This window comes from Pelophylax lessonae (assembly GCF_965119305.1).
Source record: "Pelophylax lessonae genome assembly, chromosome: 10".
NCBI lineage: Eukaryota > Metazoa > Chordata > Amphibia > Anura > Ranidae > Pelophylax > Pelophylax lessonae.
In genome coordinates this window covers 36,357,853-36,373,813 of record NC_138777.1, presented here as the reverse complement: position 1 = coordinate 36,373,813, position 15,961 = coordinate 36,357,853, and the positions used below count along the sequence as shown (strand labels likewise).

The 15,961-nt window shown below is 44.2% G+C and overlaps 1 protein-coding gene across 1 annotated transcript in view; it reads left to right on the top strand.

The window, feature by feature from the left end:
• The window catches only part of NAT10 (N-acetyltransferase 10), a 59,135-nt gene that overhangs the window by 13,403 nt on the left and 29,771 nt on the right, over positions 1-15,961 (top strand). The window contains exons 4-8 of the mRNA XM_082270334.1: positions 231-353; positions 3,567-3,628; positions 4,101-4,215; positions 8,679-8,786; positions 13,567-13,700. Of these exons, the coding sequence (XP_082126460.1) occupies positions 231-353; positions 3,567-3,628; positions 4,101-4,215; positions 8,679-8,786; positions 13,567-13,700 (542 nt within the window). The remainder of the gene's footprint in view (positions 1-230; positions 354-3,566; positions 3,629-4,100; positions 4,216-8,678; positions 8,787-13,566; positions 13,701-15,961) is intronic.

Genomic DNA, 15,961 nt, shown 5'->3' with positions numbered 1-15,961 from the left:
CAGGTCAGTGATGTCCCGCCCCTTCGTGTGCAAGCCGGGAAATCGCTGGCCAAGGCTGGGATCCTGTGACCTCTTCCCATGGGTTCTGCAGAACAGAGTTTGGACCAAACCCAGCTCATCCCTGTTTAAAATGGGTGTCATGGGAATGTCTATGTCCATCCTCCGTCATCTGGGTCTGTCTTTCAGGTTTGTACAGAGTTGTCACAGTAAGTCTTTCTTTTATTTTTTAGGATTTTGAGGCTCTGACCCCCAACTTGCTGGCTCGTACCATAGAGACGGTGGAAGGTGGTGGACTTGTAGTGCTTCTTCTCCGTACGATGAGCTCCCTGAAGCAGCTGTACACCATGACCATGGTATGTATGTCAGGCCTGAGGTCACTGCAGGATTTATGTAATCCAAGGGGGGGGTCAACAGATTTATTTACGAATGATATATTTGTAGATCTACGCATTTGCAGGGCATCAACAAACCTATTTCCTGAACAGTCACGTACTTGGTGTGTCAAGTGGTTGTACCGGGGTGATCTGCAGCTGTAGGCATCACCCCAGTACTGTTTTTTTTTTGGGTCAGAGGTCGGCTCTCTTTTAATATCAATCGGACTGGTTTACTAGCCACTTGATTGCTATTACAATCAGCGGTAGGGAACGCCCCCCCCCTCCAGCCGCCTTCTGCTGTTTGTTTAGGCTCTCCTGTTCCTTTCCAGTGGCTAGCCAGACAAAGCTGGGATCGGCTTTCATCAGCTGTTCTGTATAGTAACCCGGAAGAGATGACATGACATCACTTCCAATTTACCCGAATGTCAACAGCACCGATTAAAAAAAAAAAGAAAAAAAGTCGAAAGCATTCAAAAATGCAGATTTTTGGTGTTTTGAATGCTTTTAAGTGCAATGGAGGGATTTGGGGATCTTGTAGAACCCAGATCTCTCTATAAAGAGTACCTGTCACATGACAGCAATAAATGATACGAATTTTTTTTTTTTAAAACCGTATAAAAAAACAAAACAAATTATAATAAAAAAATAAATGAAAATACCACCGCCCCCCCGTGCTTGCAGACATGAGCGAAATACATGTCAGTCACGCACACATACAGCAATCATCCCACACATTTTAAGGTATTACTACAAACATCAGATCATGGGCGGTAATTCTAAAACCAGACCTCCTGTGTACGCCTTGGTTCACACCTAATGCGTTTTTTGGTGCTTTTTGGAGAAACGCTCTACAGTCCATTTAACATGGTTTTCTATGTGAGACGTTCACAACTATGCTTTTTTTTAGCTGCTGTGTTTTGGAAAGGGTCAGAGACTTTTTTTACGGTGCTTTTTTGGTTCCACGGACTCCAACAGAGAAGCTGCAAAAATGCATGTAGCTCCCTTCCCAAAAATGCATCGGCTTAAAAAAGCATATATGTGAATGTGTCCCATAGGAATCCGTGTTAAATGGACTGTAGTGCATTTTTGCAAAAAGCACCAAAAACCACATAGGTGTGAATCAGGCCTAAAGTCTAAAGTGGTAAACTGTAAACGCTTTTAAAGGGTAACCTATGGAAAGTAAAATGTACATAGTTTGTTGCCGCTGCACTAGCATGCACAATTTTGGAGTGTGACATGTTTGGTATCTATTTACTCAGGCTAACATCATCTTTTATATTTTCCAAAAAAACTGGGTTATGTATTGTTTTTTTTTTTTTTTTTTGCAAAAAATTTGTTTTTTTTCTGAAAAATTGCATTTTGAAAAACCCCTGCGCAAATACTGTGTGTCATAAAAATTGCAAAACCCACCAATATATTCTGCCAGAAATAGCCCGGTATTCAAGCATAAGCCCAACTTCAGGCACAACACATAAACCCTTGTAGTGAGGCCCTCCGCACTGTAAAGGTTAAAGTACTACCGCCTGCTGAGGGGAGGAAGGTACATTTTTATCCGCCTCCCCTCTGTGATGGAAGAAGCAACAAGGATTTTGTCACTTACGATTTTGGTTCGTTGTTTACAAGCTGTTACCAGCTTGTAATGCATCCAATCAAATCGATCTTCATAAATAGGAGCTGTCATGGCCCATGCTATCACAAGGGATGTTGTTCATCCTTTGTGATAGCAGTTAAGTTCAATCAAAAAACAAAAAAGTAGAATGTTAAAATATATATATATATATATATATATATATATATATATATATATATATATATATATATATATATATATATATATATATATATATATATATATATTTTTTTTAATGAAAAAATATAAATGAACAGCGCTCACATGCTCATGTGCAAATGTGAATGTGCAGGTAGGTTCAGCACGCATATGTAAACAGTGATTGCAGCACACGTGAGGTATCGTCGCAAACATCAGAAAGAGAGCAATAATTCTAGCCCCTGATTTCCTATGTAATTCTAAACTGTAAAGGCTTTTAAAGCCGCATGAAGATTTTTAGGTACCGTAGTTTGGCGCTGTTCTGCAGGTGTACACCATTTTAAAGCATGACATGTTGGGTATCTGTTTACCCGCAACAACGTCATGTTTTATATTTTAAGAAATATTGCGTGCAGTATTGTTTGTTTGCACTAAAATTCATTAAAGTGTATTTTTTTTCCAGAAAATCTTGATCTTTTTATAAACCTCTGTGCAGATATCGTGCAACATAAACAATTGCAACAACCATTTTATTCTCCAGGGCCTCAGCGTAAAATATATATATATATAATGTGTGTATATCTATTTATATGTGTGTGTGTGTGTATATATATATATATATAATATAGTGTGTGTGTGTGTATGTATATATATATATATATATATATATATATATATATATATATATATATATATATATATATATATATATATATAATGTGTGTGTATCTATTTATATATATATATGTGTGTGTGTGTGTGTGTGTGTGTATATATATATATATATATATATATATATATATATATATATATATATTGTGTGTGTGTGTGTGTGTGTATATATATATATATATTTTTCTAGCAAAAATAAATGCTGATTTTTACATGTATGAGAGAAATGTAAAAATTTGCTCAGAATGGAAGGAGTTATAGATGTAGGAATCAGTAATTTTGGTTTAAGCTCAACTTTGGGCAGGAAAGAACATGTACTACTACTCCTGCAGTGGGCGCTACAGGGGTTAAATGTTTTTTTAAAGTGGTTGTAAGGGGCTGAAGGTTTTTTACCTTTATGCGTATTATGCATTAAGGTAAAAAACCTTTGTGTGCAGCGGCCCACTCCCCCCATTGGCTCCCACTGCTGTCAATCGCAGCCAGTGAGCCAACGAAGAGAGAGGGTGGCTCTGTGTCTTATGGATGCATAGAGCAGGGGTGCCTCCAGGGCATGTGGGCACTGCTCAAGGGGGAGGAACCAGGACGGCGGCGGGGAACCCGAGAAGAAGAGCATCTGAGCTGCTCTTTAACCTTCTCCTAGTAGCGCATAAAAAAGTTTCACACACACATATTGTTCCTGATCCTGAGTTGTAAATCTCAGTGTTGTCAGTGAGGAAATAAGCAGTGACTCATTTCTTGTCTTCTTTCTCTAGGATGTTCATTCTCGCTACAGAACAGAAGCACATCAGGACGTTGTGGGACGTTTTAATGAAAGGTAGATGATTTGTTCTGCGATTCAAAATGTTATATCTTGCTTGTTTATACAAGCATTGCCCTTTGAAGCACGATCCGCAGTAGATCGATTTTTAGAGGGCATTTGACAGGCAGTGATATGTTTCCTCACCATCTGTTTATTCCCCAAAAGCTCACGTCACCGCTTTGTAATTTTCATGCAGTGCGGCCCCCATTCACTGGGACGTGTTCGGCAGAAAGCAGCAGTTGATAAAAATCTTGACATATGGCAAAGCTTCGCCTCCACGGCAAGTGTACAACCCCATCTTGCTGCCTTTGCAGCTCAAGGGGGCACAGTAAACACATTGCTCCAACCATCTTTTTTTACTGCTCCCCCTTCAACCAGTAGTGTATACTTAGCCTTACTGCAGCATATTTTGTGTATCTGAAACATTTGGCTGGTTTGAGGAGTTTTTGATGAATTTTGTGTATTGATATACTTCCAATCCCCACAGGTTTATATTGTCTCTGACCTCCTGTAAGAACTGTATGGTGATTGATGATCAGCTGAATATCCTGCCTATTTCCAGCCATATTGCCAACATAAAGCCGATTCCGCCAAAGACACAGGTAAGTTGGCATCTTGATAGCTCTTGGGCTATATCTGCTTAACCACCTGCCGTCTGCTAGCAGTACATTTACCGCTAGCGGGCGGCATAGCCAGGCACCTTGACATACCTGTGCGTCAAGGTGTACTTCCTGGTTTAGAGGCGTACATGTGTGCGCCCCCTGCTGGACCTGCGCTGGGATTGGACCCAACGTGAGTTTGTCAGCAGGTTACAGCCAACCATTTTGGCTGTATACCTGCTGGTCAGCTGTGGCCAATCACAGCACAGATCTGTGTGTTTGTAAACATATGCTGTGGCTGGATTTCTCCCTTCAGTTCAGAAATGAAAGCAGGGAGAGAAACCCAGCCAGATCAGTGAGTAAAAGCAGCAGGCTTACACTTTTTAGGCCAGGGCTTGACAAACCCCAGGCAACAGGTCGCCATGGTGACTAGAAATTGCGTCCTGGCGGCTGGGCTTGTCAGCACATTCACTGCCGGGGTTGCAGGATGTAGTGTTCTACTTATGCAGCCCTGAGCGTGCACTGATGCTGCCTTCTGACATATGAAGAAAAGTATCATTTCTGATTATAGATCAGTCTGGATTTTATTGTCCATCCTGCTGACTACATTTAATATTGACCGATTAATTACTATTTTTTTTTTTTTTGTGTCTATTTAACTGCACATCTCAATTCGAAGTGAACAGTGCAGTTTGCTGAAGAGGCCAATGATTTTGCCCCGCCTCCTTATGACCTATCCAATCTCTGCTGTGCCTGCTCCATCAGCCCCATCTATACTCCACCCACTGATGCGCACACACACGCTCGTTTTCTATGTGTATGTTAAGGTGTGCAGGGCAGTTGAAAAATTGAAGTACATGCACACTAGAGGCTGGAAAATTAGCGAGTTTAAACACCACCTCTCCCCTTGACAATTTCACTAACGCCCCCTCTGCTGCTCTGAGTCTCTGATTAAAAAAGACTGTCACTGAAAAGCAATCCACACACAGAATTCTTTTCAGAGACAATTGACAGGCAGTGAGGAGGTGATATGTCACCTTAAATGCTGCAGCAGGGACCCTTTTATTTGAATGGGTTGCGTTCAGTAGTAGTGGGTTGTAATTCTTGAGTAGGTGCATTAATTATGGCAGGCTTATAGGGGCTCCAGTACATTACTTTGCCCAGGGTCCCATGATTTTAGTAAGATGGCCCTGGATGTCTGGGCGGGAAGTTTAAAGCCCAACAGCCAGAAAAGGAAAAAAAAAACCTGGCGCCTAACTTTTAGCTGGCTCCTAGATTCAAAGCAAACTTGTCATGCCCTGTATTAGGCTCACAGTTAACCTCTTGATTGCCCTCCTGATCATCCCTGTCACCCAGCCAGTGCCATCAGTACAGTGTGGAGTATTATCACTGATCAGTGTATTAGTGTCACCAGCAACGTCAGTGACCCAGCCAGTATCAGTTTGGCCTAGATAGCCCGCCACACTGTCGCAGTCACAATTTTAAGTCGCTGATCACCGGCATTACTAGTATAGCATCTGTACAGATCGGTATCTTTATCATGATCAAAACTTTGCCAGTGTCCACAAAAACAAAAAGTTTATTATCTCTCAAAATTTATGAAAAAATAAATTTTATTGGATATGTTTTATAACAGAAAGTAGAAAATATTTTATTTAATTTTCGTTCACTGACAGACACAGCTTCAAGTCTTCAGACCATTGGGCTTATGCTCTCGCTCTCTAGGAGTAGGTCTAGGCGGAAACCTTTTTGGTTATGCCCCTGGGGCAGTCCCAGAGGGTATACCATCACTTCCTGATATAGGACTTCCTGTTTTTTTCTGCCTAGTGCAGGAGTAAGGACCTGGCTCTCTGTTGGGATCTGCGGTCCTGGCATTTTTTCTTATTTAAATTGAATTTTTTTACTTTTTTCTTTATTTTTGTTCCTTTGTGAACTACAATCAACTGTTCCTGTCAGAACTACAATCAACAGCCAGACTGGGCAACGCACTGGATTTTCTAGATCCTTATGGTCTTTCCAGTCCGGCCTGCGAGCGCTAAGTTGGCTGTGACATATTCCTAGTGGACGGGGGCTGACGGCGAGTGAAACCCATCACGAGGTTGCATAGCACTGGTCACAACAGTCGCGACCAGAGTCGCAGCGTACCTCAGTCCGCAGCACCCCTATTCCAAGATGGTGCAGTGGACTGCTGGGAGTGGCGCCTGCCTGGTGAGTTCTGTCCCCCCCGTGAAATTGTTGGGATGGTCCTCCCTGGGGTCCAGGGTCCCGTGCAGCACCGCGTGGTACCGCCATTTTTCAGTGGTCTCTGTGATTCCTGGTTTGGCGGCCATGTTTCTGTAGTTCAGCAGCCATGTTTTTGGTTTCCCCATAGACTTTCATTGGCGGCCATTTTCCTGTAGTCAAAGACCGTGCTGAGGCTGTGGAGGCCTCTAGTGTCAGGTCAGCGTTTCCCCCTTTCCAGCACGCGCTTTGCAGCTCAGGTGGTGAGTCTCTGGTTGTACACTATCCTTCCTTGCTTTATACAGCGTCGCGGGTGCGCTGCTTCTTTTAGTGCCACAGGGGTGCACAGAAAGCTGTGGGACTCTCTGGGTCTGTCTGCCCTGGCAGCCATGACGGCAGCCCTGCAGTCACTAGTAGCCAAAGTAGATATGGCCCTACAAAGGAGACCTGGCAAAAAGCTCCTCTCACTTGTATCCTCTGCTTCCTCAGATTCTGAGGTGGATTTGGCGCAGCGGACTAAAGTCAGCCCACTGAGTCTCGTCCACGCATGCAGAGTGCTCTAATAGTGAGGATGAGTTGTCCTCCTCTGTAGCTGCGCTTGAAAAAGTGCTGGTGGAGGCCCCGATTGTATCAATGCGGGAAACTTTAAAGTTGGAGGCTGAGTCGGCAACGCCGGTGAAATTTGGCACCCGCTAATCTTCCAAGGTGAATAAGGTTTTTTCCCTTTCCTGCCTATTTTGACGAGATTGTCACTAGTCAGTGGGGTTCCCCAAAACACACGGTTGGAATAGTGAAGCATTTTGCTAGAAGATATCCCTTTGAGGAGTCTTTTCTGAAGAAACTAACGGTTCCAGGCTAAATAAGGCCACACTTTTGCCGGTGGAAGATTCCTCGTCTTTTAACCACTTGCCGACCGCCCACAGTATATTTACTGCGGCAGTCAGCCCCTCACAGGCAAAGTGACAGAGTACTACGTCGCTAGCCTGTGCGGCTCTAGGGGGGAGGCTCTAGCTCATTCACGGACCCCCCCCCCCCGTGCGTGTGACCAGTGGACCCGATGTCCGCCGGTCACTCGCGATCGTCCGCTCTGAAGGGAGAAAGGCAGGCAGCTAATGTAAACAAAGCCGCCTGTCATTCTACCCTGTGTAACAGCAGAGATCTTACAGTCCTACTATGCAGGATCGTATTTCTCTGTTGTTACACAACCAACCACATCCCTTCACAGTTAGAAGCACGCCCCTAGGACACACTTAAACCCTCCTTCTCCAATAAAGTTAACCCCTTCCCGGCCAGTGTAATTTTTACAGTAACAGTGCATATGTATAGCACTGATTACTGTAGAAATGTCACTGGTAACCCCAAAAGTGTCAAAAATGTCAGTCAAGGGTCCGATCTGTCCACCGCAACGTCGCAGTCCCGCAAAAGAAATCGCAGATCGCCGCCATCACATGTAAAAAAAAAAAACAACAAAAATGACAAAAATCTTTCCCTTAGTAAACGCAATAACTTTTGCGCAAACCAATCAAAATACGCTTTTTGCAATTTTTTTTACCAAACCTATGTAGCAGAAAACAAATTGGCCTAAAATGTTAAAAAATTTTGATTTTTACATTTTTTTTTGGGGAATTTCATATAAAAAAATTTGAAAAATATTGTTATTTTTGCAAAATTGTCGCTTTTTTTGTTTATAGCGCATGATCAAAAAATCGCACAGGTGATCAAATACCACCAAAAGAAAGCTCTGTTTATGGGAAAAAAAGGACGTCAAATTAGTTTAGGTACAGCGTCGCACGACCGCGCAATTGTCCGTTAAAGTCACGCAGTGCCGAATCGCAAAATAGGGCCTGGTCAGGAAGGGAGTAAAATCTTCCGGGGCTTAAGTGGTTAAGGATCCCTTGGACAAAAGAGCTGAGTACCTTTTCAGTGCGGCCGGTTCAATTTTAAGACTGTGTTTGCTATCACCTTGGTATCCCAGACCTTGACGGAATGGGCTAAGATTTTTTCGAGAGTCGACGTCCCTCTGAGCTGGTATTTTACGGTATGACAAAAATCCAGTTGTTTGCTTTTGATTTTAGATCTGCTTCAGGGATGTTATGTATGTCCGATAGAAAAAAAATCACAGTTCAAGCTCTGCAGTTTTCTTATTTTGTGTATGTGATGATGAGGTGGTTGTTCTTCCATTATATACTGACCTTGTATGGGACTTCAGCAGTATCTCAATCCTTTTATAACAATGTTATTTTCAGGAGAGCAGCCTGACCCCGGAGGAGCAGGAGCTGCAGGACGTGAAGCTCAGTCTCCAGGACACACAGCCGGTTGGGGTTCTAGTCGAAAACTGCAAGACACTCGACCAGGTAAATCTGACTTGGAGGACTCGCTGGGTTTTGATTTACAAAACATTTTATAATTTGATGATCAACATTTGGGTATGAAAGATGACCGGGGTGAGGGATCTTGAATCTGTGATTTTGAGAAGGCCGGTGATGGCACAAAGAAAAAACTGAACCGAGGACATGATGTGGAGTCTAGGGATCAACGATATCATTGTTTAATTGCCGATACCGATATTTTGGTCATCGCGTATCGGTATCGGCCGATATTTTCGTACATTTAGACTCGGTTCACACTACCGCGACCATAAGTCGCCCCATGACGGAGCGACTTTTTACAGCGACTTTACTGCGACTTCAGCGCGACTTGTGAATTATTTAAAGCGACTTATATGATAGATGACTTTGTATTTGGCCAATCAGAATATGTGTTGTGACCTAATTCCCCTTTTCTGTTTTTTTTTTTACTCATTTCCTCATTGCCCACCAGTGCCACGTATCAGTGTCCACCAGTGCCACGAATCAGTGTCCATCAGTGCCACAAATCAGTGCCACAAATCAGTGTCCACCAGTGCCACTGCCCACCAGTGCCACGTATGTGTCCACAAGTGCCACTGCCCACCAGTGCCACGAATCAGTGTCCACCAGTGCCACGGATCAATGTCCACCAGTGCCACGGATCAATGTCCACCAGTGCCACGGATCAATGTCCACCAGTGCCACGTATCAATGTCCACCAGTGCCATGTATCAATGTCCACCAGTGCCACGTATCAATGTCCACCAGTGCCACGAATCAGTGCCATGAATCAGTGTCCACCAGTGCCACATATCAATGCCACGTATTAGTGTCCACCAGTGCCACTGCACACCAGTGCCACAAATCAGTGTCCACCAGTGCCACATACCAGTGCCACGTATCAGTGTCCACCAGTGCTACGTATCAGTGTCCACCAGTGCCACGTATCAGTGCCACATATCAGTGTCCACCAGTGCCACTTATGTGTCCACCAGTGCCACTCGCACAGACCAGGCAGAGATAATGGTATAGGAACTGTAGGCATGGCTGCAATGTGGGGAATGCCTGGCTAATCTCTTTCTTCTTCCTGGAAAGTCTGATAACAAGTTGCTTGACAAAAGATAAGGATCCGACTTGGAGGCGACTCCCATTGAAGTCTATTGGCACAAGTCGGATCACAGGTCGCCTTGAAGTAGTACAGGACCCTTTTCTGAAGTCGGAGCGACTTCAGTAGTGCATATTAAAACGGCTCTCATTCATTTACATTGCATTTGTTATGACAAGCGACTTGGGGCGACTTGATGGCACACAAGTCCCCTGACAAGTCGTACTAGTGTGAATGGAGCCTTAACATTATTTTTTTTTTTTTTTTACTCCAAACCCCTCCTCTGCACTTAAAAGCATTCAAAACACCAAATTTGGCTGTTTTGAGTGCTGTCATTTTTATGAATCTGGCGCCGAGTACCCAAAAGTGATGTTATGGGTTTTTGCTTGGAGACCCGATCAGAGCTGAATGCGGCTTTGATCGGGTCTTTGGCGGCCGTGCAGGCTGGTTGCCCGGGTCTCCCGGTGGGATGGGAGACCCGGGCGAACCGCAGGAGGGGGGGGACGTTCCATCCCGCTCCTCGTAATGACAGCCGAGTGACTTCTCAGCCGCATCGGTTGTCATTACAAGACAGCCGACCTTCGGCTATGGACACCGGTACCGGGGTGATGCCTCTAGCTGCAAGCTGGATAAAGATGGGCTCAGGTTAGTATTAGGGGGGCTGTTGCACACAGGTTTTTTTTTAACCCAATGCATAGAATGCATTAAGATAAAAAAAACTTCTACCTTTTACAATTCCTTTAAGAATCCTTCCAGATCCAATTTGTTTTTTCGATTTTCCATTAGGGGTGTGGCACATATATGCCAGATCTTGTAAATCTTATGCCCCGTACACACGTGCAGATTATCTGCAGACTTTTGTCTGCAGATTTACCTTTTCTATGTAGTGTAAGGGCCTGCCGGATTGCATACAAATTGAAAGTGTTTAGGTTTGACCTCATATTATATGGTTTTGGTAAGTCTGCAGACAAAAGTCTGCAGATAATCTGCACGTGTGTATGGGGCATCACATACCAAAAAAGTGACGTCTTGTCTGCCACTTTCCACACACTGCTACTGGCCGGTAGGACATCCCATGGTAATGAAGGGTGGGTACTAATGTACTGAGGATGGGAGGGAGCAGCAGGTAAGCTCTGACATTACCTGGAAGGGTTGGAGAGCTTTGCTCGTTCAGCCAGTCATCTATTCCTAGGCCAGTGCAAGCTCCTGTTGGTATGTTTGGACGCCTCTAGAGCAGCTGTTAGGTACAGTAAAATCTTGGATTGAGAGTAACTTAAGGGCCATACACACTATAAGATTTTCTGAAGACTTTTTCCTTCAGACTTACCAAAACCATATAATATGAGGTCAAACCTAAACACTTTGAATTTGTATGCAATCTGGCAGACCCTTGCACTATATAGAAAAGGTAAATCTGAAGGAAATCTAACCACAAAAGTTGGATAGTGTGTATCCAGCTTATGTCTGTGAGCATTTTGCAAGAAAAGCATAATTTTAAATAAATTTTGACTTGATAAACAAGCGTTGTCTTGATATACAAGTAGCGTCATGTCACAACTGAGTATAAAAGAGAAGAGAGGCGCCTCTAAGTGTAGCAATATGGTTCCATTTAATGAAGGTACAACATTTAGCAACTCACATGGTTGATGATTAAAACAGGCATCCGGGGTAAAGCTGTCCACATAGACCATCCTTCGCACCGCCATCAACATCATCCCTTCCACACTGCGCTCCACGAGCACTTCAAGCCTCGCTTTCAGATCACTCTACTGCAGGGTAGTCTTCCCGGTCAGGATTGCAGACTGACAGCGGTGAGAGCCGGCAGTGCAGTGAATGGTCTATGTTGTGGACAGATGTTTCCGGTTTTAATCATCAACCATGTAAGTTGCTAAATGTTGAACCTTCATTAAATGTAACCATATTGCTACACTTAGAGGCGCCTCTCTTCTCTTATACTCTGTGGTTTCTGCTGGATTTTGCTTCTAATCTCCTTGTGGAGGCGCCATTTGCGGATGATCATATTATGGTTACACGACCTATCACACCCGTGGGTGTATTTTTAAATTGATTGTGAAGGGAATTTTTTTTATTTTTAATAATATGTCACACTCAGTGCAGAAGAGCACACAGAAGGTTTTGTACCTTAAAGCGGAGTTCCGGGCACAAAATCGATATTTTTTTTTTGTGCCCCTGCGCTAGTTCTCCATCACCTGAAAAGGAATTGGATAGTTAGGTTTTTTTTTTGTTTACTCACCTTGTAAATGAAGATCGTAAATACTCACCTCAGAGTACTTCCTCCCTCAGCGCCGCGGCTCCGCCGTCACTTCCTGTCTCGCAATGATTCCTGGGAGCTGAACGTCATCGCTCCCAAGAATCAATGCGACGGCACCGGCCCGCTCGTCACTTCCGGGCGACGCCGCATTCCCCTGCTAAACAGCTTCTGGGCATGCCCAGAAGCTGTGGAGGAATGCGGCGCCGCACCGGAAGTGACGAGAGGGGCCGGTGCGGGTGCATTCTGGGACAAGAAGACGCGGAAGAAGACACAGAAGAGGACCGCGCCGGCTTCAGCTGCCCACAAGAGAGATGGAAACGCTGTGGAAGAAATTTTATAAGTAAGTATTTCTTCTAAAAGGTAAGTGCGAACCGGGACAGATCAGAGGCTAGCCATTGTGGAATGTGCTAGCCCTGACTGTCCCGGGGGTATGTTCAGTGAAAAATGACTTCTCTGCCCGGAACTCCGCTTTAGAGGTTGTAAACCCATAGATTTATTTTTATTTTTTTTTTGCAACCTGAAAGAGAAACACATAATGAGCTAGTATGCAGCGCATACTAGCTCATTATGAAATACCTTATGATGTGCCCCCGCCGTGCCGCCCGCTTACCTGTATGACGGGCGAAATGTCTAGTCACCCGTCTTCCGGGATCGCGGCATCCAGCCATCTGATTGGTGGGAGCCGCGCTGACGTCACGCTCGTGCGCGGGAGCTGACGGTCACGGCATGGGACTCTGAAGAAACGGCACCAGCGGCCCTTCCTTCAGAGCGCATGCGCCAGTGACGTCACTGGCTGCATTTAAGGTAAATATCTCCTAAACGGTACATGTTTAGGAGATATTTACAGTACCTATAGGTAAGCCTTATCATAGGCTTACCTATAGGTAAAAGTGTCAGAGGAGGGTTTACTTCCTCTTTAATGCAGAGATTGCATTTAAAGTAAAAATCCTTCTGCCTTTAGGTATGCCACTTGGGTACGCCCATGTGAATGAGGCCTAATGGGTCAAGTTTGGCGGCAGTACTGCCTGCAAAGTGAAACATTACACATATGTGACATTAAGCAAAGGGAACCCCCTCTGGCACCCATTGTACAGTTTAGGGGCAGTCAGGGTGATAAAAACACAAATCAACTGCCTGTTTTTACTGCTCCCAATGTGAACGAGGCCTAAAGGTGTTTGTTCATAATTAAAAAAAAAAAAAAATAGCGCATACATCTCCTACACTCCATCTTTTCAGTGTTGTGTAACTATGACAACACAGGGGCTCTTTTATGTACAGCTTGGATTTTCAGGCTGTTTATCCCACCGCTGTGTATACTGCAATTTATTTTTGATGATTACAATTTTTCTTATGTGTACCTTTTTAGTCTTCCATTTCAATGTTTCTTCCACATTCCTCCTTTTCTGCAGGCCAAGGCAGTTCTGAAGTTTATAGAAGCGATATCAGAGAAGACCCTTCGCAGTACAGTGGCCCTGACAGCAGCTCGAGGTCGCGGCAAGTCGGCAGCACTAGGATTGGCGATCGCGGGTGCTGTGGCTTTTGGGTAAGATTTTATTTTCATTTTATTCTGTTTGCTATTTTTTTGCTTTTCTTCTTTTTTTTTTTTTTCTCAGTACCTTTTTCTTTCTTGAAAGTTACAATAAAGTAGTATCAAATGTGTAAACAGCAGGTTACATCAATAGTAGGTTGGCCATTGTTCCACTCCCTTCCTCTACATACACAGTGATAATGGCCACTGACACTTAAAGAGCAAGTAAACTCTCCTCTGCAAGTTGTACCTATAGGTGATCCTATGATAAGACTTACCTATAGGTACTGTAAATATCTCCTAAACATGTACCGTTTAGGAGATATTTACCTTACATGCAGCCGGTGATGTCACTGGCGCATGCGCTCTGAAGGAACGGCCGCTGGTGCCGTTTCTTCAGAGTCCCGTGCCGTGACCGTCGGCTCCCGCACGCATGCGCGGGAGTGACGTAATCGCGGGTCCAGCCAATCAGATGGCCAGATGCCGCGAACCCAGAAGAAGGGTGGCAGATCATGTCACCCATGGGAGAGGTGAGCGGTCGGCGCTTCTGGGCTTCGTTCTAAGGTAAGTATTTCATAATGAGCTAGTATGCGATGCATACTAGCTCATTATGTGTTTCTCTTTCAGGTGTACAGTACTTTAAAAAAAAAAAAAAAAATTTGAGGTTTACAACCTCTTTAAGCCTGGTACACACACTATGAGTTTTTTTTTTTGGTTTAACCACTTCTGGGCTGGAAGGATTTGCCCTCTTAATGACCAGGTCCATATTTTGCGATTCGGCACTGCGTTACTTATAACGGACAATTGCGCGGTCGTGCGACGCTGTACCTTTCTTTTGGTGGTATTTGATCACCTGTGCGATTTTTTTTTTTTTTTTTTTTTTTTTTTTTTTTTTTTTTTTTTGTGTGCAAATGCCATCAAAATGGAAAGGTACCTAGGCTATTCTCTCTCCCAGGTTGGATGCTCTTCATTAGTAAGAATAGCATGGATTTGGAAAATACTGCACTATGGCCACTAGATTGATCAGTAAATACTTTAAAGTGATCTTAAAGGTTATTTTTAATTTAAAAATAACAAACATGTCATACTTTCCCCTCTGTGCATTAGTTTTGCACAGAGCAGCCCAGAGCCTTTTCTCAGGTCCCACACTGGTGCTCATGGCCCCTCCCTCCTGCGTAATCCCCTCCCCCAGCAAGCAGCTTGCTATGGGGGCACCTGAGCCGAAACCCTACTCTTTGTGTCCATTCAGAGATACAGCTGCGGTTCAGGTGCGCCCCTCTTACCCTCATTGGCTCACTGATCTTGATTGACAGCAGCAGGAGCCAATGGCGCCACGCTGAATTAATGTGTGACTAAAGTAAAGATTAGATTTTATATTATTTTGTACAGGGAGTGCAGAATTATTAGGCAAACGAGTATTTTGACCACATCATCCTCTTTATGCATGTTGTCTTACTCCAAGCTGTATAGGCTCGAAAGCCTACTACCAATTAAGCATATTAGGTGATGTGCATCTCTGTAATGAGAAGGGGTGTGGTCTAATGACATCAACACCCTATATCAGGTGTGCATAATTATTAGGCAACTTCCTTTCCTTGGGCAAAATGGTTCAAAAGAAGGACTTGACAGGCTCAGAAAAGTCAAAAATAGTGAGATATCTTGCAGAGGGATGCAGCACTCTTAAAATTGCAAAGCTTCTGAAGCGTGATCATCGAACAATCAAGCATTTCATTCAAAATAGTCAACAGGGTCGCAAGAAGCGTGTGGAAAAACCAAGGCGCAAAATAACAGCCCATGAACTGAGAAAAGTCAAGCGTGCAGCTGCCAAGATGCCACTTGCCACCAGTTTGGCCATATTTCAGAGCTGCAACATCACTGGAGTGCCCAAAAGCACAAGGTGTGCAATACTCAGAGACATGGCCAAGGTAAGAAAGGCTGAAAGACGACCACCACTGAACAAGACACACAAGCTGAAACGTCAAGACTGGGCCAAGAAATATCTCAAGACTGATTTTTCAAAGGTTTTATGGACTGATGAAATGAGAGTGAGTCTTGATGGGCCAGATGGATAGGCCCGTGGCTGGATTGGTAAAGGGCAGAGAGCTCCAGTCCGACTCAGACGCCAGCAAGGTGGAGGTGGAGTACTGGTTTGGGCTGGTATCATCAAAGATGAGCTTGTGGGGCCTTTTTAGGTTGAGGATGGAGTCAAGCTCAACTCCCAGTCCTACTGCCAGTTTCTGGAAGACACCTTCTTCAAGCAGTGGTACAGGAAGAAG